We start from the raw sequence: 26666 nt of genomic DNA, 5'->3' as shown, positions 1-26666 counted from the left end.
TGCATTGTCATGATGGAGAAACCACTTCCTCCATACTGCATCATGCAACCTCTTCAAAACTTCCATGTAGAAATGACCAATAACATTTTGTTCAGGAGGTATGAACTCATGATGCACTAAACCCTCCATGTCAAAGAATGCAATGAGCATCACTTTTTGCTTGGATCTGACAAGGCATGATTTCTTTGGATGGGGAGATGATTGTGTGTACCACTCTGATGACTGCATCTTCTCATTTGGGTTGTAGGTGAACACCCATGACTCATCATTAGTGATGATCTGTGTCAGAAACTTTGGGTCTTGAGTGCTTTTCTCAAACATCTCTGCAGCGACCAGCATGCGACATTCTGTATGATCAGAGTTCAGCAGCCTTGGGACAAATTTTGCACTGACACAGCTCATCTTCAAATCCTCAGAAAGAATTGCATGAATGGATTTGTGAGAGATACCAACTTCTTGCTCCAACTCAGCAATGGTTATTCTTCGATCATTTTTAATCAGTTCTCACACTTTTTCAATATTTTCTTTACTTCTGGATGTTGAGGGTCTCTTGCTGCGTTCATCATCCTCCAACATCTGTCTGTTTTTAAACTGGCCAAACCAGTCATAAACTGTGGATTTCTTTAGTGCCTTATCACTGTAAACTTGCTGCAGGGAAGACAGTGTCACTACAGCAGTTTTCTCCAATTTGCACATGAACTTGATGTTTGCATACTGCTCAAACTATGACATTGCACCAAATGATAAGCAGCCATGCCCAACAAAGATGCTACAGTAACGACTGTGCAAATCTAAACTTGTACGAGCATTATCACACTGCAAATAGACATGCTGAGCTTCCCACCACAGCAATGCATAACCTTATCTTATACAGTATTGCATATTCTAACTAGGTAAATTCCAGGAACTTTTTGACTGCCCCTCATATGTAGAATTTACACAAAATATGATATTTTTATTGATTTTTGTTTGATATGACACAAAAAAATAATGTTAGTTGTCACTTCATAACAAAGGTTACCATACCAGTATTATGCCATCACAAATTAACATTATCATTTATATTGACATTAGCATTTTATTTATTTTAGATGTTTTTGAGAAAGTTGAGCTTTGAGTAATATATATTTGTGTTCTTTTCTGATTTTAAAAATTTTTATTCAATTTTATTAAAGATACAAACCAAATTCAGCAAAATCTTGTTCCAGTGGATGATGATGATTTTTATGATGATGATGAAGAGAATGATTATGATGATGATAAAACTGTAAGGTAAGATTTTTTTGCAAATAATATTTCAGTTTAAATTAATAGAATAAAGTAATTTTTTATACCAAAACTTAATATCTTGATCGTATACGAGGTCTGTTCAAAAAGTATCGGACTTTTATTTTTTCTGTGTAAATCAATGATGCACGGGAGGCCTCTTTCGGTGGAGTTGTGGAGGAGACAGTCATGCACAGCCCTGAATTTTTTCCCACCTGCAGGAAGCGTCAGTTGTTGGCAGTCGGCCTATGAGTGAGGACATGTAGCGAGCTCTCGTCGGATTCCACTAAGTTGGAAAATGATGGAACAACATGAGCAGTGATATTACATCAAATTTTGCCAAAAACCTTGGCAATACCCGAGCGTAAACCATTTGCAAGATTCAGCAGGCTTTCGGGGACGATCCTCGAGGCCAAAAAAAGCGCGGCAGGCCCGCAGCAATATCAAGGTCATGTTGACAGTTTTTTAGACTCTTGTGGGATGGTGTATCATAAGTACACACCATGAGGCCAAACCATTGCAAAGGAATACTACCAGGAGGTCCTTCGTTGTCTTTCCGATGTTGTGCGACACAAACGACCGGATCTGTGGTCGATCAAAACTTGGCAGTTCCATCGTGATAACGCATCCACCCATTCTGCGCATCTGATTCGGGCTTTCGTCGCCAAACACAACACTGCTGTGGTTCGCCATGCTCTGTATTCTTCCCACATGGCTCCGTGTGACTTTTGGCTATTTCCCAAGCTGAAAATGCCGCTAAAAGGAACCCGATTTTAGTCAAGAGAAGACATCGTGCGGAATGCGACGGACCGGCTGATGGCCATTCCAAAAGATGCGTTCTAGCAGTGTTTCCAGCAATGGCAGGAATGCTGGGAGAAGTGTATACACTACCAAGGAGACTACTTTGAAGGGGATTAGGGTTTTGTACCTCAAAATCAATAAATGTATTTTTGCCGACCAAAGGTCTGATACTTTTTGAACAGACCTCGTATTGTGAGAACCGAGGGGGTTAGTTGTCCCCACTTACCGGCGGCTCTGTCAGAGGATGGCTTTATAAGAGGCAAAATAAAATGAGTGGGGAGGTTAATGGGTAAGTTGACAGGTTCTTAAATAAATACACAAGAATAACACATTTAATAAACAACTATAAAATTTTACATATCAAAGGCAATGGTGAAGAGCTACAAAAATTCTATTCTACGTCGTGACAATGATTTGTCTTTCATATGGAAAATTTAATCTCTATTCTCTAAGTTAAATTAGGAAATGAGAGAGAGACCTCTAGGAGAGAGACTTCTCAGAGAGAGAATATACAAATAGATATCTAAAAAAAAATACCTCTAAGTTCCCAATTCGTAATATGGGTCATTGGCAAAATCGTTCCTGGATCGTCATGGCAGTTATGGCGAGGTAGCGACAGATGGGGTGGCAGGATGTGGCAGTCGATGTCTGCCCTGGAGGTGTCCGCCTTGTGGACTGCGTCCAAGCCCTCTTTATACTATTTTTGAGGGGGTGAGAACTATGACATCATTAATGATTTATACGCACGCCTGTTCGTGTGTTGATGTCTGGATCTAGCTAGTACAGACCACTGGCACAGAGAAGTTTGTTTAATTTATTGATATCAGTGTCTAGAAGATATGATTTTATAATATAAATTTCTATAGATTTGACGGCTCTCATCCATAAATTAACACTCAGCTGACAATAATTTCTGTAAACTGATCAACAATCTAGATATTGTTTATATTAAACATCGCATTTGACTACGAACGAGGCGATTTATTGCTGTAACCACGTGTCACGTGCAACCAAAGAGGGGATAGGAAACATCTCTTATTCCCGTCTTGTTGATATTAACATCTATAGAATTATCGTTAAACAAATGGAGGAGATTTCTTTTATTGATATACTAACAATTTTTTTCAATGAGATCGTCTCGGTCATCGACTGCAGAAGGCCCCCTTTTTCCCTTTTCACCTAATCACAAGGTTTATTAGAGGGATGATACTGTTCTAAAACTAAAGGGTTTTGACCTTCACAATATGACAAAATTGATATTTTTCTACAAGATACATGATACATCATAAGAAAGGTGTCTATAGTATTTCTCATACTCCAGTCGTTTTTATTTTGTTTATATTAAATCTGTTTTTAACAAAGTATTATTTTAAAAATATAATATAGACATAATACCAATAGCATTATTTTAAAAGTTTGAAACTTGCTAACATTTCCAACCCAGTTAATGGATCATATTTAGATATACTAAAACAGAGCAAGAGTATCATGACACAAATGGTTGAATAGATAAATGAAAACAATTGAGAGGATGGGATTATAACAAAATTGATATTTTTCTACAAGATGGGTTTATTTCTACAGTGGTGGGCCCATAGATTATGTATATTGAGGTTGGAATGCTGCACTGGTACTTCTTTTAGAGTCAAAATACATCCCAGAACTACATTAATACAACATAAATACATTGTAAATATAGACAGATAAATCAGCAAGTTGAAATATCCATTATAAAAAAAACCAAAAATTTTTTCCAGATATGTTGACAAATTTTACATACAGGTTTACCCTGCAAATCTCTTCTCAGTTAATGATATCCTAGTAAAATGTTTTTTGGTTTTAATGCCCAACCTTATATTGAAAGATGCATACATACTGTAAACATTTTTCTGGCTATTTGTAAAAAAAATTTATATTTACATCAATATAACATTTTAAACAAAATATGTGGAATAAGTCTTGAATTACATTTTAAACACAACTGGTAGGAGGTCAGAACAATAAGAAAACTGTACTATGTATCAACAAAGGAAGTATACATCTCAGATGTTGCAAGTACTAGATGAGGTAGCATAGCATTTTATATCAACACCTTCTGTAAGAGAGAACTTAAATGAGTTTTTGTGACACTTAAGTGCATGCCTTTGTGTGAGATGCTGATGGAGGGGGAGAGAATTAGCTGACTCTCCAGTCACAGTGGAGGAGTGATGTGGGATAGTATGTAAGAGTGTGGGCACTGAAACAAGTCTCTCTTAAAAGTTTAACCGATTTATTATAAACATGCAAAAAAGGAGCTTACAACAATTTTCTGATATTGCTTCAAAAAATGTCTAGGTCTGAATGTTTATAGGATTTTCTCTCAATGAATCTTTTAGCAAGATAGATGCCTGGGACAGCATTGACTTTGAGTGATGAGTCCAGAGTTATCCAGGTGACGTTGAGAAAGTCTTTTGTCTAGAAACAAAAGCACAAATAAAAGATCAGTACTTAAGTGGTGTTTAAGCAGTTATGAAAGATGATCAACTGGGAGAAAATGCAGGTGAATGATTGGTGGGGAAAAGCTCAATGTCCTTGATTCCTGCAGTTTATGTAGGATTTTTAGTGGATTAGTAGGATTATGATTGGTTTTGATTGTTTTTCCTTGCTTGCCAATTGGCCATTACTCTGTTTTCAGGTGTAACAAGACTCAGATTAAAGTGCTTTGTTGCATCCCAAAAAGAAAGGTCAATTGTCCAAGTACAATTGATATCTCATCTTGACTCCATCTAAGAATTATTGATTGAATCTTAGCCTTTTTCCTCATATTTTAAGCCATTGTGTTTTGATATTAAGATAACCAAGAATTTTAATATTTTGTTACAAAGTTCTCCCTTCCATTAATTTAAAGTTATTTATCAAAAGCTTATTCTATTTTCCCATTTCGTCATATTTATAACTGCTCGTGTCAGGATTCACTTTCCAAAGTGGACACCTGTAAGTTCTCATCATCTGCCCTAGTCTCTTGCTGATTTTATGCCAAAATTAAGCTTAAAATTATAAATTAATCAAATGATAATGCCAGATTCATTAGGCAATAACTTGGCTAATTAATTATATAGATGTGGAGTAATTTGGACTAAAGTTAGGTAATTAATTTGCCATCAGCTCTTTAGTCCAAATTGCTTTATGTCTGTATATATAATTACTCAAGTTACAGTCCAGTAAATTCAGCATAATTATTTGAATTATCTTATATCAAGTGTGACCAGAGGGTCGGCACCAAGACCGATGATGCCTATATCAGGACTGACACCTCTGTGACCTTTTAAGGCAGACACAGAAGCTTTGTTGGTGATAGTTTTGGTTTTTCGTGAGTAGTTGTGTTTGTAGGTGGTTTGATTTGGGAAAGGTCGGATGTCTAAGAGACAATGCGTGGAAAGAAGTGCACACTACAACTTAATTATAAAGAAATAATACCCATTATTTATATAAACTATTTACACATATACATAGGATAACAGAGTCCTGTTATAGCTTTTTTATAAAATGGATAAAGCTTACCTAGCGTAACATACTGGATAAGGCTGATATAACAGAATTGATTAGGCCTAATACTAAGTTAACGGGTTCCTAGCCAAGAGAGAGAGAGCTTACATTATTACACATGATGCTAAATATCTTGATTGGTCCTTGATTGAAGTCTTGAGGTTGCAAAATGTCCTGATGACAGCATGGAGAAGTTTCAGCTAGGTTGGATAGAGTCAAGCTTCTTGATGGTAAGTTCACTGTCAAATGGTCATTGCTAAGGCATCTACGGTGAATGGCAGTGCAGTCGAAGGGATTGGCGATGGAGCACTCACATGAAAAGGAGGAGGTTGGTGAACTCTTGTTGTCAGTTCTGATGTTCGTCTTTTATTTTAGGGGTCCTCCCCACTTCAATATTCTTTTTAGGCAATGTAAAGTTTTTTTTTTTTTTTTGACCAATAGATGGATTTCAGATGAACGTTCCAGGTGACACATACATTTGGAAGATGTGTCACCTTGGGAAAGGAAGTAGATCTGGGGCACATCCTTCCATTTTTTATTAAGTGTTGGGAAAATTTTTCTTTATATAATATATGAAAGTTAAGCATTATTCTTAATTTGATATATTGCTACAACCCTTTATTTGCTTGCTACAATTTACTTGCTACAACACTTTATTTTATACATTCGTTTGGTAATAACTTCTTACAATCATATTCTTTTAATTTTTTAGTATGTTTTTGCTGTTTTGGACCCAATCTGGGACTTATATTTGTGACTTATCAGTCAATGAAGTTTTCAATTTTTCTGATATCAAGCAAAGGATGTCTGTATTTAAGTCTATATAACAAGAGGCACAAAATTTTATTTTCAAGCACACAGTACAGTAGAGTAAAACAATGAAATTCAGTGCAAAAAATTATATTGTTTAGATGTGTTGTTACTGATGTGGAATTGTTTCTCTGTTATAATAAAATTTATATGATGACAAACAAGAGTTAACATCAGTATCACTGATCCTGTTTGAGAATTTCTTCAGCAAATTGACAACCTAATACAGTAGGATCTCATTTTAACAGATTGTGGAACAATGGAATTCTTGGAATAACTGATTTTTTTCCCATATTCTACCAAATCAATATAATTTTACTTCCTTTTATTAGATCCATAACTTGAAATAACAGACTTTTTTCTAGCCACATCTATTGTAACTTTACATATTTTTAATGTTTAGTTAATTTTTTGGGTGTTTTCAAGAATTTGTAGAGTTTGATGATGCACTTGTTACATCTGGAATATGTACATTTGAAGAATTGTACAGAGTCAGCAGGCTGATATGATTGAGGAGAATCCATTTAGTGAATTTCTGACACTGTCCAAGTGTAGTGTTGAAATTTAGCAAGGTTATTGAATCTTTCCAAGTTGTGAAGACCTTCCTGACAAGTTTCATCATAAACAAATAGGCTGTACATGACATTTTTAATATTTAGCAGTTGTTGTATTTAAAAGGCAGAAAAGCAGCAGTGGACAAAGATGTCATTGCAGATCTTCATGTTTGTCTGAAGATTTAGACAGATTAGATGATCACGTATCTGGGCATCCAATGCCTACCCATCAAACATGTGTGCCCTCATGTATTCACTGTTCTCAATAAATTATCACATCAAAGGCCCAGATGGCAGGAAATTTGGCAAAATGGCTATTCTGCTTCTCTCAATCTGAATATGTGACCTTTCTCAAATTTTGTCAGCTGTGTATAAAGTTTTTGGCTGCATTGTACAGGCATGCCTGATATTTGGAAACCTCCAAACAACAGGTACACTGCAATTTTAAGACTGCATGCCAGGAAATGTCATCAGACTGTCATTTACATACCTGATAAGACAATATAGCTGTATGTCAACTTTTTGCAGTATTTCTGGATATGTAACTTCTTTTGCCACAGATTATATTTTTGAAGTCTATGATTCTAGTTTGTTTATTAAGCATATTTAATTAGAGAGAGCATTATCTATGGCTGACCATTTTTCTTTTTGTCTAATTTCAGTGAAGAGAATAGCAAAAATTCACCATCTAGTACTAGCAAATTGAATGTAAGTTGTTTAAATAATCCCTATATTAAAATGAAATTGCTTTATTTTATACTCTCTTGAAAATAATACTATTTTGCATATAGAGTAAAGGCCCTATAATTTTAAATATCATTATAATTTATTTTATCCATCTTGTTTTCTTTTTTGCTTCAGGTTAGCTGTTTGAGTTTCTAGTGTAGTTTACCTTGTAACATAGGAAGCATGAGAAAATTAAATTGCAGGCAGTTTTATTGTTCTTTATTTTCTAGTATCTAATTTGTTTTCAGAGGATGAATCTGTTATACACAAATCAATGCAATAAATATAATACAAATCAGATGTATAGTACAATATGTTCTTTTATTTGTTTCTTGATTGTATGATGACAGGTCCAATTGGTTAATTGTTCTGGATGGGGCGAGTTACTTTCATTTATATATTACATATTATTATTCATTGATAGATGTTTAGTGCATTTTATCTCTGAATAGAATTGTACTATAACAATGACTGGGTGAATCTCCCTTCTTCTTACCAATCATTAATGTTGCAGATATTTGCTGTTCCCAGAGGCAGATCCAGACAATAATCCTAGGGGGACAATTCCATCTTAAAACATAGTCAAGAGAAATTGAATTAACTAGTTGATTATAGTATCAAAATTGAAAAAACTTAAAAGAAGCAGCAATACATACATTTCCTCCCTTATTTTTTAGACACATTTGAAGCATTTAAACACTCATTAGTCAGTTCAGAGCCAATCATAAAAACACTTGTAACACTAGTGACACTTTGTGTGTTTTAATGCTTATTAATTAAATGCACTCTTGCTCATCATAAGTTTGTTTCTTAATGAATATTCTATTAAATCCTCCATTGCTATTTACAGTACAAAAAAATTAAATTAGGAAAATGTTTACTATTGATATCATGTACATGTATAAAAAATGCTGAAAGTCTTAGTACAAAATCCAGTTGTCATATGATAAATGTAATTTAGAAAGATCTAATTAATTTTATTAGAAAATCTCTATTCTTCGATGATAATAATAATTAATAATATAATGATGATGCTANAAAATAAATTTTCTGGAAAGTTAATGTACTGTATTTTATTTTTTAATGAATTTATTAATATTATATATAAAATAAAGTACAAGGGTTGATCAAAAACTATATGACTGGAGTTTCATTTGTTGTAGAGAAATGAGAAGTGTGTAGTAATTCCAATACATACAGTTGGCAACTGTGCAGAGTTTCATCTGCCACCTACAGCACTAGTTGTAGTTAAACACAAATGGCAACTCATTTGGAAAACTGGTCTCGTGAAGAAATCTGCTCAGTTATTTGATTTCTGTGGGTGAAACATGTAACCCCGGCTGAAATTCACTGGCAACTGGTAGAGGTTTACAGAGAGACTGAATGTCTCGTCAGCATGTTGCAGAATGGTGTCGGAAGTTTGCGGCTGGTAGAGAAAATGTCACCAACGAGGATCACAGTGGCCGACCCAGCACAGCATCAACAGATGTCAACACAGCAGTGTAGAGAAGCTGATTCAGGACAACAAGAAGATCACATTACGGCATATGACAGTAGAATTGGGAATGTCATTCGGAAGCCTTCATCACATTGTTCATGATATTCTGCAGTACCAGAAAGTTTGTGCCTGGTGGGTTCCACGAAATCTGTCCAACCAACACAAGGAGAAGTGCATGGGGGGAAGTCTGCAACTTTTGCTACGGTTCTCCACAAAAGGAAACAGTTTTTTCACTGCGTTGTCATGGGTGACGAAACATGGATCCACCACTACACCCCAGCAGTAAGCGGTTGTCAATGGAGTGGAAACAAACCTCCTCTCCAAAGACAAAGAAGTTTAAGGTGACAGCATCTGCCAGCAAGGTGATGGCCACAGTGTTCTGGGACAGCACGGGTGTCATACTCATAGAGTTTTTGGAAAGAGGGAACATAGTGACCTGCTGACCTATACTGTGAGACCTTGACACAATTGCGCAAAGCAATCAGGAGGAAATGGCCAGGACTCCTCACCAATGGTGTCATCTTTCTTCGTGACAATGCATCACCTCATACAGCCCAGAAGACCACCATGCTGTTGAAGCAGTTTCACTGGGACATCATCAACCACCCTTCCCTACAGCCTGGACCTCGCTCCAAGTGACTTTCATCTGTTTCCTCACTTGAAGGAGAACCTAGCAGGATGACGATTCGTTTCCTGGGGGAAGTGAATTGCCATTCGAATTCAATGGGGAAGTGAAACACTTCGCAACAACTTGGCTGAACATGCAAGGACAGGATTTTTACCAGGAGGGAATTTTCAAACTCATCACACGATGTGATAAGTGCCTAAACCAATATGGAGACTGTCGAAAAATAACCTAATGTAGTAGTATTAGTTGGCTGTATTGGTTGTATGAAATAAAATGTACACTTTTCACTGCAGGCTTTGTAACCTTAGTTTTTGATCATCCCTTGTATATTAATATCTATTCATGTAATAACAGAAGTTATTGAAGTAAATTAGTAAACAAATGTGTAGGGTTAGAACATTATAGAATAACTTAATTGGGTTTTTTTTGGTATAATAATAATAACAGAATAACAAAATTTCTTAAGTTATTATACATGTTATGAGAATTTTATTTTTAAAACGTGATTTAAAATTATAGACTAAATAATAATATGACGATGAATCTGGCAGAAGATAGTTGATGTCCTTGGACAAGATTTTTCTATAGCATAGAAATGCTATAGAAAATAAAGCTTTAAAATAAAGATTTAAAAATGAGTACACAGATAAAACTTTTAAATTATTAATTTTGTATTGTATAAATTGAAATTTTTACAAGCTTAATTAGTAAATTTAACAATGGTTCACATTCATCTGTTCACAATTAGTTTCAGTTGCTGCTAGTCATAGATAAACTAGTTTTTTTTCCTGGAAATGGTTAATTTCAATTTTTTTTTTATTATGGCAAGTAAAATGAAAATGAACTAATGTGATTTATTCATAAACTGTTACCTGTAACTAAATGATCACCAGCATTGAGGCATTAGTTCAATTTCATGTTTGTAGAAGTCATTTGGTTTCTGCTTCAAGAAATCTGTGACCACTTCCTGCACATCTGCATGAGTCAGAACTACAACTTTTTCAGGTGTTTATTCAATAACTCACCAAATCCATAAAAATTGCAGTGAAAGATCTGGATTGTAGGATAAAAACTTACAATAACTGTTCATGGCAATCAAGAATAAATGCAAAACTTGTTGTCAGATAGTTTGATCCTCTTGCATGACAACATGAGACTGCACACTGCTAATGCAACTTGTGACAAGCTTGAGAACTTCAAAAGGAAAATTCTGTAGCACACACTCTACAGTCTAGATCTTTCACAATGTAACTTTCTTGTGTTCAGTGAAACACCTGAAGGGTGTAGTTTTGCCTTGAATATAGAGGTGCTAGAAGAAGACAGACTTTCTGAAGTAGAGACCAAAGAATTTCTATGAGAATGGAATTACCTGACTCATTATCCAATGGAATTAATGCCTCAACGTTATAGATCATTATTTTTAATTTACAATTTGTGAATAAAACACATTGACTCATTTTCATTTGACTTGCTGTATTAAAAAAAATTTGAAATTAACCATTTCCAGAAAAAGAAATTGGTTGAACTATGACTAACAGCAACTGAAACTAATATTTGTGAACAAGATGAATGTGGACCACCTTATTTCTGTGAGATGCTGGGGGTTAGAGAATAATGCTCTAAACCCTTTTCCTGACATCAGGACAGTAAGTCCCACTTAAGTTTCATTGGATGGCTTTAAAGGGTTAAAATTTAGTAGGAGAGCATTTTCTAACACTGAGTAGGGAGATGCAATGAGTCCATTGATAGGGTCTGTTCTTTGAGGAAGTCCATATGGGATCAAGTGAACAAATAAACAACAATTTAATGAACTAAATTAAAGCATACAATAACCAAAGATACTGGGTTATATACAGGCATATGTAACATAACATCTGGTACTATGACTAAGGATTAACATATATCAATTATACAAAATTTAGTTTGTTCCTGAACTATCTACTTAAGTCTAGGTTGACCGAGAGAGAGTTTACAATTCTACATACACTACCTTGTGAAGATTATTCATTGTTTCCTGATCCAGTTTAATCGAACATCAGTGAAACACACTGGATCGGTAGTCAGTAGGGAAATATCCAAGGGAACAAGGAAACAATCTGGACCAGCTGTCGGCAATTGGTGGTCCATGGATCATTGATGGTTCGTGAGAAAATTTGGGTGGTCCATGGAGAAATTTGGACATTGATCAACTGAAGCTTATGTAATGTATTATGAAAGAAATGCAAAATGCTTAGTTGCTTTTATCACTCATTGAGGGTTTTTTATTCGAATCTAAAACCAAATACAAAGCGATTGTTATCAATAAATAATGAACAATAAACAATATTGTGAGTGCAATTGTTGTCCTTTGTGGAAAAGCACTAAGAGTCCATAAACTTATTTCAAACAAGCAGCAATGAACTTTAGGCTTCCATTAATTTGTTATAATTAAACGAGTGAATTTCATGTTAGTATAGTAAAATTAAACTTTCATGATGATAATTCTACAGATTTTATCATCGTTTAAAAAATTCATGATAGTGGTCTGCAGGATTCAAAATTGTGAGTTTAGTTGTCCAAAAGGTCAGAAAGGTTGCAGACTGCTGATCTGGAAGATACATCACAGTGTCACTATTCACAATGTAAAAGACACTTCTTGGTGAATGATTGCACCGAAGATCAGTGTTCGGCCGTTATATCCTCATCCAGTGTATGAATTAGATCAGGTGACTTTGTTTTCTAGTGATGACACTCCAAATGTGTTATCATTAGAAAACATAGGGCCAGTTAGGGTGTTGGGAATTTGACTTATCAGATCCACATTGAAAAATTGTTTTGACGTTCTCACATGTCAACAATCGGATATTGATAAATATTGTAAATTGTCAAAAAAAAATTTTTCCAATGTTGTACTTAATTACTCAACTCCCAAATCTCACATTTCTAAATTAACTAATTAAATAAAAGTCTGTAAATATTTCAATTTTTACAATATAAGATTAATAAATCTAAATTTTCATGTGTTCTCATTTTAGATATCTAATGTAAGTTACTTACAAAATGTTGGCTAAACATCAAATATATTTTAATACAGTTTTATATAAATTTAATAAAAACAGGTAAATTTTATCCTTATTCATTGAGATTTTCATAAATAGAAATAGACAGAACAAACAAAATAACAATAAATATGAACAATTTTGACAAATGTTACTTTCTACTGTATCATAACTGTTTTATATTAATGTAGCTAGCAATACTATAAAATATTTGAATACTTCATGAATCGTTTACAAATATATGAATTTAGCTTTTATATGAAACAGAATTGAAAACTTTTAATTTGAACTTTATATAACAGTAGGATATAAATAGAAATAGACTAAAAATTTGATTAAGATTATTGAATGATCATTATCATATAAATATAAATGACATTAAGTTTTAATTATTTTAGATTTTGTTGGTTTTTTTTGGATACCTTTATTGCATTATTATTTTCAAAATAATAATAATATAAATTTTAGTATTTTAATTTATTACTTTTTAAAATATTTTAGTTTATGACTTGTTTAATTTTATTTGCTAGTGATAGTAAAAGAAACATATATAAAGTTGCTACTGAAACTGATACCAGTAGTGATGTTAGCTGGATGAAAAAGAAAAAGAGTAATTTTCAAACACCAAAGAAAACATACAGTAAAAAGTATGTGTAAAATTTTCACATTATTTTTTTATTGATCCAATAGAATATTTAGTATTATTTTCCTCTAAAAAATTGTAATAAAATTAGTTTATTTCAGATCAGTGTGTAAACATTAATTTTTATATTTGATTGATTAAATAACAGTTAAAATACTCCATATAGCACTCATCAAATAAACAATCACCAGTTCATAACCAAATAGAAAAAATTCTTGCTATGAACATTTTCATCTATATGTAATAGACATCCTCAGGTATTGACGATATCAAACTAACGGGTAGTAGAATAGAATGTTTTTAAAAGTTCTGTTTAACTACTTAATTCAAATACATTGCGTTAAAATTGAAAATATTTGAAACATATCCAAAAAAATAATCAATTGATTTCACGTAGATCATGACATAAATATCCTCCGTAATTTAAAATATCTTTGATGCGCGTTTCACTCATTGGGATCTAGTTCAAAAATGGCATGCCATGCTGTGGAAAGCGTGTCAGTTTCCTTGAAATTAATACCAACCCCTTTTTTAATTGCCCGATAGATCTCCAGCGATTTGAGGTACTTGAGTTGTGCCTTATCAGATACTCTGTGTAGCAATTTAGCATATTGTAGTTCCACGTAAATGTCCTCATTATCCGCATATGTTGCTAATGCCGTTGTGGTCAGCTTTTTTCTTATTGAGTATTCATGTTCTTTCATCCTCCTGGCGAGACCTCTTGCCATTGCTCCAATGTATGCTTGAATGCCATTGCTCTTGCCAATGCTCCAATTGCTCTTCAAGATGACCAGGTTAACCATGCATTAACATATATTGGAGCAACGTCTTAACAGTAGTCTTCGTTAGGCTTAACATCGACAAAAATTCAATGCGAAGTGACATGCAACGGAGAAAAATATCAAGATGGGATAAATTAATATATTTTTTCATACATAATCAGTTATCTGAAACATTGATCTTCCGAACAACCCCAGTCCCCAATTGATTCGGATAATCGACGCTCTACTGTATTTTCAATTTTAACGCAACATATTCGAATTACATAGTTAAACAGAACTTTTAAAAACATTCTATTCTACTAGCCGTTAGTTCGATATCGTCAATACCTGAGGATGTCTATTACATATAGATGAAAACGTTCGTAGCAAGAATTTTTTCGATTTGGTTATGAACTGGTGATTGTTTATTTGGTGAGTGCTATATAATTAAGTAGGCCTACCCAGTTTTTTTAAATATATCTCTTCCATTTGAATATAATTTGTGAAATTTGTTTGATTAAATTTATTTTCTTGTATTATTTATCAAATACTGTTTTCTGATAAATTTGTGTGTTATGAAGCCTCTGCTATATAGTTTTTCAGAAAATCTATCACAATTAGAACAAGTTTTTACTTTATCTTTACATATAATTGAACTATAAATTATATATGAAATAGATACATCTGATGAAAAATTTTGGGGAAAAAAGGTCATTAATTAGTTATACAGTATATTAGAACATCAAATGCAACAAAATACATATCTTACCATATGTACATAAAACTCTATACGTCCACACAAGATAGCTAAATCATTAAAAGTTAGAAGTTATACATATTCACTCCATTGACATTCAAATGTAATTTGGCCTGAACAAATACGGAATGCTTCACATAAAAAAAGGAATCCTGAAAAAAGATGATTCTGTACTTAAAAATGAGGGCATCATTGAATCCATGGATGAAGGTGAAATTTACAGATATTTAGGATTTCAACAGATCTAACTTACAGAACATACACAAATAAAACAAAACTAACAAAAGAATACAATTAGTAGATTAAACTTGATACTAACAACAGAACTGAATGCAAAACACACATTTAAAGCACATTTGTTATATATAATTTATGCATTGCAGTAAATCTAATATTACACGTGTTATGTATTATAATTGTTATATATATTGTATAATGTAACTTTGTATGCAATAAGTCTAGAAACACAATGTAATATTTCTTTAATAATTTTATTTTATAGTTTAATAAATTAATTAAAAAATTAATATTATAGGAAAAAATTGAGGAAAAAACATATTGTGCCAACAACAAGCAGTTCAGAAAGAGAGAGTATCAAACAGCCTAGGACTAAGAAGAGAACTAAAAAGGTAATGTAAGAAAGTAAATAAAATTTTATAATATAAATATCAATTAAAATAACCTTTACAGATATGTTAATTTCTAACCAATAAGTTTATTAATGATTTAAATAAATTCAATATTACATATGAATATATTTTTATCAGTCTATACACTTAAACTTATAGATCACACAGTAACATCTATATTTGTCTCTACTTGTAATCATTTACAATTATTATTGTTGAATTTTTTTATAAACAGTAAAATAATTATTTCCTACTTCATAGAATCAATAAATGATTCTATGAAGTAGGAAACAAATGCCAAATGTTATAAACATGATTTAAGAATAATAATAATTGAATTTTTTCTTGAAATTTGGTTAATATAATTTGCATTTATTATACTTTTACTTTTTTCAAATAATGTAAATCCATATTAACAACATGTAAGACCTTATTAAATATTAAAGTAAATGAATCCTCTACAGTTTATTGGAATCACCAATTGTTTGTTTTTGAGTTGTATGATAGTAGGAGATACTCCTTAAATTTTACCTTTGGAAACATTTATTCTTTACTAGAGATAGATGATAATGAGTAATAATGAGGATTTAGTCTCTCTCCCAATACATTTATACCATGATCACCACCAGGGTCATCAAGTGGGGATCTAGGAATTTTCACTTAGGTCTGCAGAAAAATTAGTAGATGTAGTGGTTTCTACCCTTCTAAATTAATGTTATTTTTAATAACAGAAAATAAAATCTTTAAGACTCCTTTTTTATTAATAAAGAAATGTTCTATACATTTCACTTATTCAAGAAAATGGCAAAAAGTGGCTTACTTTACCTCCACATCCCATACAAACTCTTGATGACCCTGGCAGTCATTCATTGATTTCAAAATTGGGTGAATAATTATAGTTGTTAATTGTTAACAAGTAATTACTTATTACTTGTTTTCATTAATTCAAATCATGTTGTTGTTAAATATGATAAGTATAGCTTTATTAAGTATATATAAGCATAAAACTATAGATAAGTATAAAATATGATAAGTATATTTATTTCAATCCTCTATATTAGAGGAATTTTGGGTCTTTTATTTAGAAGTGTAGTGATGATTTTTGTGACTGGGAATGTCATAGTAACTTAACTGTTGTTTATATCATTTAACCATTGATAAACTTGGTTTTGTTACGTTGTTTCACTTATTGATGATGATAAGTGAGAGTTTGCTGTACTCTTAGATTTACATATATAAAATTAATATTAACTAAATACAGTTAAGAAAAATGCTTAAAAATATGTTTGTTGTTACAGGCCAAAAGTATGAACTTGAATGTAGAAGATTCATCACCTTATGATTTGTCAAAGATGTTGAATGAGACTGTTACTGAAAATAAGAAAAATAAAAGAAGAAAATATCCTTCCTTAAAAATTAAACAAACAAAAAAAGATTCAGACTGGTCTGAAATTGATAACACAGTACTAATAATTGAAAGAAATAAAAATTTTAATGCTTCTCATATTGATGATGAAATAAAGAGAACTATATCTAATGATACAATCAAAAGTTTAAATGTATATAAAAACATTTCAGAATCGAATATGTATCTAAATGACAATGACTCTGAAATAAATGAAACAAATGCATCTTTATCACACAATGAAAAGAATAACCAGGAAGAAATATCTAATATACCCAACTATGAACCTAAATTACCAGAATCGATTAAGGAATCTTTCAGTGAATTGAAAATAAATGTAAATAAAAATAGGAACATTTTACTATCAAATGAAAATATGACAAGTTATGAAAATGATTCTAAAATTGCTTCTATGACTGAAAATATAAACAGCTATATTGATAATTTAAATCCTGTAATTTCAGAAATGGTGAATGAGCCAAATGATGACCATTTAGAAATAAATGATATGCAAAATATTTGTTTATCAACAAAAGAAAATAATCAAACAAGAATATTAAGTTCATTAAAACCTGTGCCAACATTATCAAAATCCACAAATGGCTTTCCTAATGAAAGAAATAACAACATAAATGAAATAAAAATTAATTCATTTTTAAATGAAAATTTGGAAAAAAGATCTGAAAATAATGTGTCTAAAATCTTAAATAATAAAGAATCTTGGCAAAATAATATACAAAAATCAAAGTTTGATGATATTGAAAGATTAAGAGAAACTTGTGAAGTAGAAAATATTTCTTCTCATTTAATCCACGGTAGTCCTATTCTTGTAGATTTAGAAAATACATTGGATGAATCAGAAAGTAGTAAAGATGATTCAAAATTGATGATTTCACCAGAAGTAAGTTTTTTTTATCAAATTTAGATTATAATTAGGTGAAATTTTACTTATGGAGCCCAATGGCCCAAACTTCCAATTGCTTCCTCTGAATGAGGAGTTTCATACTACCCCAGAATTGCTGACCCCTTCATGTTGTATTCGTCTCATTGTATATATCAGTCTACCACCTATTTTATGTGCTTTGCGTGTAGACATGCACCTCAGTGCTTGCTATCACTTTCACCTCAGCACCCAGGTGAGGGCAAGCCCCAGACCCTCTAAAACTATATAACATCAGGTACTCCACGAACAGTGAAGTGGACTACTCATAGTTGCATGTGCTAAATAATTAAATGTCATAGTCTTAAAGGTTTGCCACCATAGGGAATACCTAAGTAAAATTCTACCCATAATTATAAGTCATCTTTTTGATAAATTATTTTTTTGTAAAATTTTCTAAAATATAGTATAATATATTAAATCACTTTTAACTTTTAAATTAGATTTAAGGAACAGCTTTTAAATTAGATTTAAGGAACAGTTCAATGGTTTTTAAATTGATTAAAAACCATTGAACTGTTACATGCAGAAAAAATTTTTTGGCAGAAGGTAGAATAAAAGTGTGACAAAAAATATTGTCTGACAAAAAAAATTAACTTAACAACTTCTTGCTTCTTGTTTTATCATTATTATAGCTATTTTATAATATTTTATAATTTATTTTATCCATCTTGTTTTCTTTTTTGCTTCAGGTTAGCTGTTTGAGTTTCTAGTGTAGTTTACCTTGTAACATAGGAAGCATGAGAAAATTAAATTGCAGGCAGTTTTATTGTTCTTTATTTTCTAGTATCTAATTTGTTTTCAGAGGATGAATCTGTTATACACAAATCAATGCAATAAATATAATACAAATCAGATGTATAGTACAATATGTTCTTTTATTTGTTTCTTGATTGTATGATGACAGGTCCAATTGGTTAATTGTTCTGGATGGGGCGAGTTACTTTCATTTATATATTACATATTATTATTCATTGATAGATGTTTAGTGCATTTTATCTCTGAATAGAATTGTACTATAACAATGACTGGGTGAATCTCCCTTCTTCTTACCAATCATTAATGTTGCAGATATTTGCTGTTCCCAGAGGCAGATCCAGACAATAATCCTAGGGGGACAATTCCATCTTAAAACATAGTCAAGAGAAATTGAATTAACTAGTTGATTATAGTATCAAAATTGAAAAAACTTAAAAGAAGCAGCAATACATACATTTCCTCCCTTATTTTTTAGACACATTTGAAGCATTTAAACACTCATTAGTCAGTTCAGAGCCAATCATAAAAACACTTGTAACACTAGTGACACTTTGTGTGTTTTAATGCTTATTAATTAAATGCACTCTTGCTCATCATAAGTTTGTTTCTTAATGAATATTCTATTAAATCCTCCATTGCTATTTACAGTACAAAAAAATTAAATTAGGAAAATGTTTACTATTGATATCATGTACATGTATAAAAAATGCTGAAAGTCTTAGTACAAAATCCAGTTGTCATATGATAAATGTAATTTAGAAAGATCTAATTAATTTTATTAGAAAATCTCTATTCTTCGATGATAATAATAATTAATAATATAATGATGATGCTAACATAAAAAATAAAATAGTATAAAACAAATCAATATCATCATAGCACAAAAACTAAATTTATGAAATTTATCTACTATAGAGAGAGAACTAGCTTTTTGTGCTCTAATTTTCTTATCTATTTATGATAATGAATAATTTATTTATATATATATTATTTAAGTAAATAAGGAAATGGATGAGAATCTATACCAAAAAATTATATTAAGATTTAATATTTTTTTTATATGAAAAAGGTATCAAATAATGCTGGATCTTTTAGAAGCTCAAATAAAACTTTGGAATATGTATCACCAGTTGAACTTCATTCTATAAACGAAGAAGGTAACTTTTTTAATATAATAAATTTAATTTTATGAATTATAATATTTAATTATTAAAAATTTATTAATATGTAGACTACATTCATAATTTTTAAGAGTCAGAAATTGATAAATTTTTTAACTGAATGCTAATTGATTAATTTCTGACTCTTTTTGACTCTTGACTATGGATTTGAAATTCAAAAATTATTTAAAATGCAAGAAATATTTTAATCATAACTTTTTTATATTTTGGTATATTTTCAGATCAATAACTAATTGAATATAGATAATAAACTGCTTAAAAAAAATTGTTTTATTTTCAAAACCAAGATTGTTCAAAGACTGTTCAAAATTTGTTATTAATACTTTATAGAAGTTTTTTCATTTTTTTAATTAAAAATTTTTCTAGATTCTAAATAATTTTATTTTTTGTTTCTAAATAATTATTTGTTGTACATATTTTATTGATTTTTTTTAATTGACCTGGGATGATAGAAGAAAAGATGAGGGAAGGAAGATATAAGGTTAAATTCTAGAATGGATTTAGCAAATGAGTATATGCCAATAAGATGTAAAAGTAGTGTCCAGATGGATGCCATAGGTATAGTATTTAAAGGTGATGAATTCAGAAGTGATAGCAGTCCTGATGATGCTGGGCAAAAACAGGTCACTAAAGTATTAGGGACATGAAAGATAAAATTCAACATGTAACTGCAAACCAGCAATTGGAAATTATTGAACTATTAATACAATTTAAAGATCTTCGTTTTTTTTATATGAATTCTAGTATTCCTAAGACTCTCCCCACAGGATAACATTTCAGAAGGAATGGCATCTAAGCAGGTAGCACTCTACAGTATTCTAGTGACATTACAGGCAAAAATAGATCAGATTATTTAAGAATTACTAGATGTAAATCTCATAGTGAAAAGCTCCTCTGAGTTTGTTCACCCAATGCATTGCTAAAAACAGAAAGAGACATATGACATTTTCATAATCTAAACTCAGGTACTGTTTCCATTCATTACCCACTAACTCTCCAGCAGAACTTATTCTGAAGATGTCCCATGAAAAATATATAATGTCTTTTGAATAGAGATGTGGATATTGGCATATACCTTTTGATCCAGGCTGCCAGTACATGAAATCGTTTGTTACACATCACATTATGTGAGATCCACGAGTTTTGGGGGTTGTTTTAACCCATTTTACTAAAATAATTCTATGTAAACATTTGCTGATAGAATAGTTTCAGATCGGACGTTATCCTGATTGTCAGTAACCAGATGGGAAAGTTGACACATAGGTGTCAGAAAATGCACGGTCATCACAACATGGGCGATCACATGACCTCTTTCTCATCACAAGTGAATAAAAGCTTGAGCCCCCGGAAGTTCAGGGTGATCAAATTGGAAGTTATACTTGGTAACTGTGTGCAATCCGTCTCTCAGATCTCCATACAGTGGACCCGATCCAACAAGAGGACAAGGTATCAGAAGAAGACAGATCACGGTTTCAGACTTCCATACAGTTTGCCATATCGACAAGGACTGCAATTCCTACAAAATTATTGTCGCATACCGTTCATTTCCTCATAGAGGTATTTTTGTTAGCGATTTGTGAACACTCTCTCCCACAATGGGAATAGGCTTAGCTAAAAGCTGCCATTTTGTATATATTTAGTATTTAATCGCATCTAACCTCCTATAGTTAATTTTAGATCTTAATAAATGCTTTGTATAATTGTTAAACCTGTCTCCTGTCTATCCAAGGACACCTGTTGACTTGCTCACGATCTTCCCCACTCAAGTTTGCCCTCCTTTAGCCATCCAACAACACAGAGGTCAGGCTTTACCAGCCCGTGCAGAGTAAATGGTCATTAGGGATTGACCCAGTGGTCCCCTGCTTATCTCACAATTATGTATAAGTGGAAAATGATACCATTTGGATGTATAAACACAGTTGCTATGTTTCAGCACTTATGGACAAAATAGTGAGTCTGCATCAAGGATATGCCAGGGCCTACATAAATAATGTAGCCATCTTCTCAGATGATTGGGATGCATGCTTAGATTATATAAGATCTATGCTGGATACACTTTGGCATAAGAGACTGATGATTAACCAAGAAAAAAAATCAAATTGCAAAGCTCTATATCTGGTATTTAGATCATATAGTAGGTTTGGTGAAACAATCCAGAATTTTATTAATTAGTAAAGCTGGAAAAAGTTAAAACAAATAAATAGATGCATAGTTTTCTGGAGATACTATTGGGACTACATTCCAAAACATGCTGAACTCTCATCCCCTTTAGTCAACACTATCTTGTGACATGGTCTTAACACCAAACGGTGGAAGTATTGTTGGAGCTTTTGTGGAATTAAAAGAACAGTTACAAGAGTCCAATTATATTTTGCCCTGTAGGTGGATGAACTGTTTACCTTATTCTCAGATGCATTGAAATATTTAGTAGGAACTTGTCTGGCCCAGATAACTCTAGATGTAGAAGAGACACCAATAGCTTTCACCAGCCATAAATTAAATGGGATAGAACTTAGATGGACAACCTTAGAAAAAGAGGCTTATGTTGTGATATGGGTTTAAAGAAATTTCAGCATTGGATCTATGGAAATTCATTAGTACAGACTACAATCCATTAAAATATTTAACATTAAGTACTCCACACAGTGCAAAACCAGCAAGGTGGGTCTTAGCTCTGCAAAATTATGATATCAAAATCAAGCATAGAAAAGGAAAGAAACATGTTAATGTCAACATATTATCTAGACTGGAACAGCACAGTGATCTCTGAGTCACTAAAGGTGCCAATTATTGATGGGAGGGATAAGCCAGGGAATCTGGGGTGCAATAAGCATCCATGAATTTGATGCTCAGTTTGGGTTGTTACTCAGTAATTTGTTGAAGATTGAATTATGTACTGTATATTAAAACTGCATTAGATAAAAAGCATATTAGTATAAATGATTAATTTATATTACTATTATTTATTTTTATTATCTCTTATAGTTTCACATTTTATATTGTAATTGTTTTCTTTCTTTAGTTAGAATTTCTTGCATTTATCTTTATTTTAGTATATATGTTAAATTATATATTTGTTATGAGGTAGAAAGACTTGAATATATCTATTGATATATTTAATAGAAATTCTTGATTAAGAAAATAAAAAATTTTCTAGTTTAATACAGAAATCCATTTAGTATGAATCAGCTGGAATGCATCCTTTGTTATACTGGAGTTATATGTATATGCTTATTTATTAATTTTAAAAATAATAGATAAATAATAACATAATAATAAATGACTTGTGCTACTTTTTTAGAAATTTATAATCAAGAAGAAAAAAAGTTCATGACTTTAAGATTACAACAGTTTTTAAATGTAAGTAATATCCTCAATATTACTTTTACATTTATTTAATAGGCTGCAAATAAGTTTTTTAACAGCTATTAGGTTGTTTGGAAAGTAATTTAGTTTTTTTCCATGGAAAAAACACAATATTTTTATAATAAATAAATATTTTATTGAATTATATATCGACCATTTTGGTCAAATACCTGTTATCATCGTTTCTGGTAGTAGCATGATTTCACATTCATAAAAGCTTTGATTGTTGCTTACAATAAACTGACTCAAGTGATTTTTGACATTGTCATTTCAAGTAAATGTTTTACTGTTAAAAAAAGTTTGTATAGACCGGAACAAGTAATAATCTGGGTGTGCTTGATCTGGCGAATATGGTTGGTGTGATAGCACGTCCATCTAAGTTATAACAGTTTCTGACAAGTTACCAAATTTGTGTGAAATTTGACATTATCATGGTAAAACACTACACTTGTTTTGTTGATCAATTCTGCCCGCCTTTTCTGTTTGATGATATTACTCAATTTGTCGATGGCAGTACACTTTTGAATCAATTGTTAAATTGTCTGGTAAAAGCTCCAAAAAAAATTTCCTTAAAATCCCACCAAAGAGAGCATCTCTCTTTAAGAACATGTGGAACCCATATATCGAGCTTTGAAACGAAACCAATTTGTTTCAAGTAATCATAAACGGTTCAATTTGACAAATTTAATCTCTTAGTGATTTCACATGTTATTCAGCAGTTTGCTTCAATCAGTACCATTATTTCTGGCAGATTTCACATTCTGGATGGCTTCAACTGGCCATCCAGAACGTGGTCAATATTGAAATTGCCAGAACAAAATTTTGTAAACCAGTTTTAGCACTGTCTTTCTCTCAACACATCTTCTCCATACATGTACCACAATTTTTTTCTTGCTTGAACAGCATTTTGATTTTTTGGTAATAAAAAAAGCAAAATATACCGAAAATGATGCTTTTGATTTTCCATATTTGATGGGACAAAAAAAAATAAACAATTGCACAAAATCAAACAAAATTTTTTACAAAAATACTAGCTGTCAAAGTATATAATGATAATACGGTATAGAATGAAAATGGCGGGAAAAATACGACTAATCCATCTAGTGGTAAAAAAAAAACTAAATTACTTTCCGAACAACCCAATATATAATTGCTTATTTTCATCCATCTCTTTTTCATTATAATTAAAGATTATGCATGAACTTGTGTTTTTTTAGAAGTTTCTCTAGACTTTTGTTTTTATTTTAATTGTATTATTTGTTTAAATTCAACATACTATAAGTTTAGAACAGTTGATTATAAAATTTTTAAGTAACTAAAAAAAATTTAAAAATTTTTAAGATTTTTGAAAATGTAAATGTGTATTTAGAATATTATTATAAAATGAGCATTTTTATTTATAATAATTAATTTTTTTAGTCTCTTCATTCATCATCATCTCCTGTTGAAGATCATTCAGTGATGGAAAAACCTTTATCAAGTGAAATGTCAAATATAAATAATTATGAAAATGGTAATTTTATTAGATATAGGCCTATCATATTTTTAATTAGTTAGTAATGATAAGGATAGAAATATCACTAGAACATGATTTATTAAAAAGGATATATCCAGTAGAACCATGATTTTCTGAGATAATGTGGACCAATGCTATCTCAGATAACTGAAAACTCAGATAAAATGGATGGCCACAGCCATTTCAAATTAAAAATTATGAATATAAAATATTTATATGATATTACTTTAAGGGTCTTTTTTATGCTTAATGAATTTAATTGTGTATAAGAACATCATTTATTATTATACAGTTAACATGTGCAATAGTTTTTTAAAAATAAAAATATGTATTATTATTAAAGTTACATTTTAATATGAATAAATATGAATTATAAAGTTACATTTGTCTTACATTAAGTTAAATTATAAAAGGTAACAGAAATAATTCATTTTGTAATACATGTTATATGGTTTAAACTTTCTTTAAAAAGTATTTTAGAGATTTTGTTTTATAGTGGTTCTTTTCTTCTTTACCACAATATTCTGCAGCAATCTCAGCATCATTTTTTGTGGATCTAGATTGTCCCAGATATGTCCCAGATATGTCCAACTCCTCCCTCACCATCCTCATTGTGGATCTGACCAAACCAGCAATAGGGATGGAAAAAGGCTCTCTTAGTACCAGAAGGATAGAAAGAGTTATAAAAAGAAAAATGTCACTTCAGAATCAACTACTCTCTCAGTACAATTGAGGTTAAAAGTACTACAGTATTTTACATGCCTAGTACATTCATGGTAAAGCTTTTACAAATTATAAGAAAAGCAGTGCATTCACTTACAGGTTTGCCTCAGATAATATGGAAACTTGATTAGTTGGGATTTCAGATAACCAGGGTTTTACTGCATATGGAATGAAAAGAATTTTAAAATTTAGTGTATATTATAATAGAAGTGGATTTACTTAGAAGGTAAATTGAGGTTAAAAGTAGAAAAAGGACACTTTGATGCTGAATTTAAAAATTGTGTGTAGTATTTATTTATTGTGAGCTTTTCAAGATATACAAAAATAGTAGATTTACATTTTGCAATGAAAGATAAATGAACAACATTTTCTGTATGAAACAGAAAATAAAGATTTTAGAACATATTGGAAAACAAAATGTTTTGGCAAAAAGTTTCAGTTTTTACAGAAGATTAAAAACTTATTTGAAACAAATAAGATTGTTTGTTATTATATATTGTGTGATTCAGTTATTTTTGAGTTAACATTTACCTTAACTAAGGATGTCAATAGATATGATATGAATGAGACAGAATTAGATTTATTATTGAAATTGATGTCTGTTTCATAATATTTATGAATCTAACTTTGTATTTAAAAAATATTTCTGTAATTAGATTAACTTACTCACATTGGTAAGAATGAAAAGTGAAATAAAATAACAATAATAAATGCAAATTAAAATAGTAAAAATCAACAAATATAGTAAAGGCATTTGTGTGATAACAAATTTGAAATACCAGTTTTCAGGGAATCTTTAATATTTTGTTGTATGCACTTTCTTAATTACTTGGTGATAACTTCAGAATATTTGTGGTGTTACATTAAAACACAGAACTTCCACTGAGTTTTTGATATATTGAATGATAATTTTAATAGGCTTGTTGTTTTAATGTTTGTTGTTTAATTTTGTATAAATCCTAATTTATACAAAATTTCTTCTAAATTTGAAATAGTAATCATGTTATTAAATAAATTATTGGAATGCAGAAAAAATTGCCAAGTGATATTTGAAAAATAACAACATAAGATTGAATTATGAATATATCATTATATTTTCTACGTATAATTAAACATGTCTGTTCTTTGAGAAAACAAACA

General features: G+C 31.1%; 1 protein-coding gene across 3 annotated transcripts; it reads left to right on the top strand.

Moving 5' to 3' along the window:
* Positions 1 to 1242: 1242 nt before the first annotated feature.
* LOC111626950 (probable serine/threonine-protein kinase ndrD) lies at positions 1243 to 25774 on the top strand. Of its 3 annotated transcripts, none has more exons than XM_023370490.1 (9): positions 1243 to 1272; positions 7619 to 7664; positions 13377 to 13493; positions 15543 to 15636; positions 16935 to 17942; positions 19810 to 19897; positions 23223 to 23281; positions 24707 to 24800; positions 25334 to 25774. In XM_023370490.1, the coding sequence occupies exons 3-9, from the start codon at positions 13441 to 13443 to the stop codon at positions 25534 to 25536; spliced, it is 1599 nt and encodes a 532-aa protein (XP_023226258.1). In that variant the 5' UTR covers positions 1243 to 1272; positions 7619 to 7664; positions 13377 to 13440; the 3' UTR covers positions 25537 to 25774. The 3 variants fall into 3 exon arrangements, with proteins under 3 accessions (XP_023226258.1, XP_023226257.1, XP_023226256.1); XM_023370489.1 differs by lacking the exons at positions 1243 to 1272; positions 7619 to 7664 and adding exons at positions 11347 to 12254; positions 12823 to 12906 and having other exon boundaries at positions 25364 to 25774; XM_023370488.1 differs by lacking the exons at positions 1243 to 1272; positions 7619 to 7664 and adding exons at positions 11347 to 12254; positions 12823 to 12906.
* Positions 25775 to 26666: the final 892 nt, after the last annotated feature.

Source organism: Centruroides sculpturatus, unplaced genomic scaffold (genome assembly GCF_000671375.1).
Source record: "Centruroides sculpturatus isolate CEXI.00-Female unplaced genomic scaffold, Cexi_2.0 scaffold531, whole genome shotgun sequence".
In the NCBI taxonomy this organism is placed as follows: Eukaryota; Metazoa; Arthropoda; class Arachnida; order Scorpiones; family Buthidae; genus Centruroides; species Centruroides sculpturatus.
This window is presented reverse-complemented; position numbering and strand designations above follow the sequence as displayed.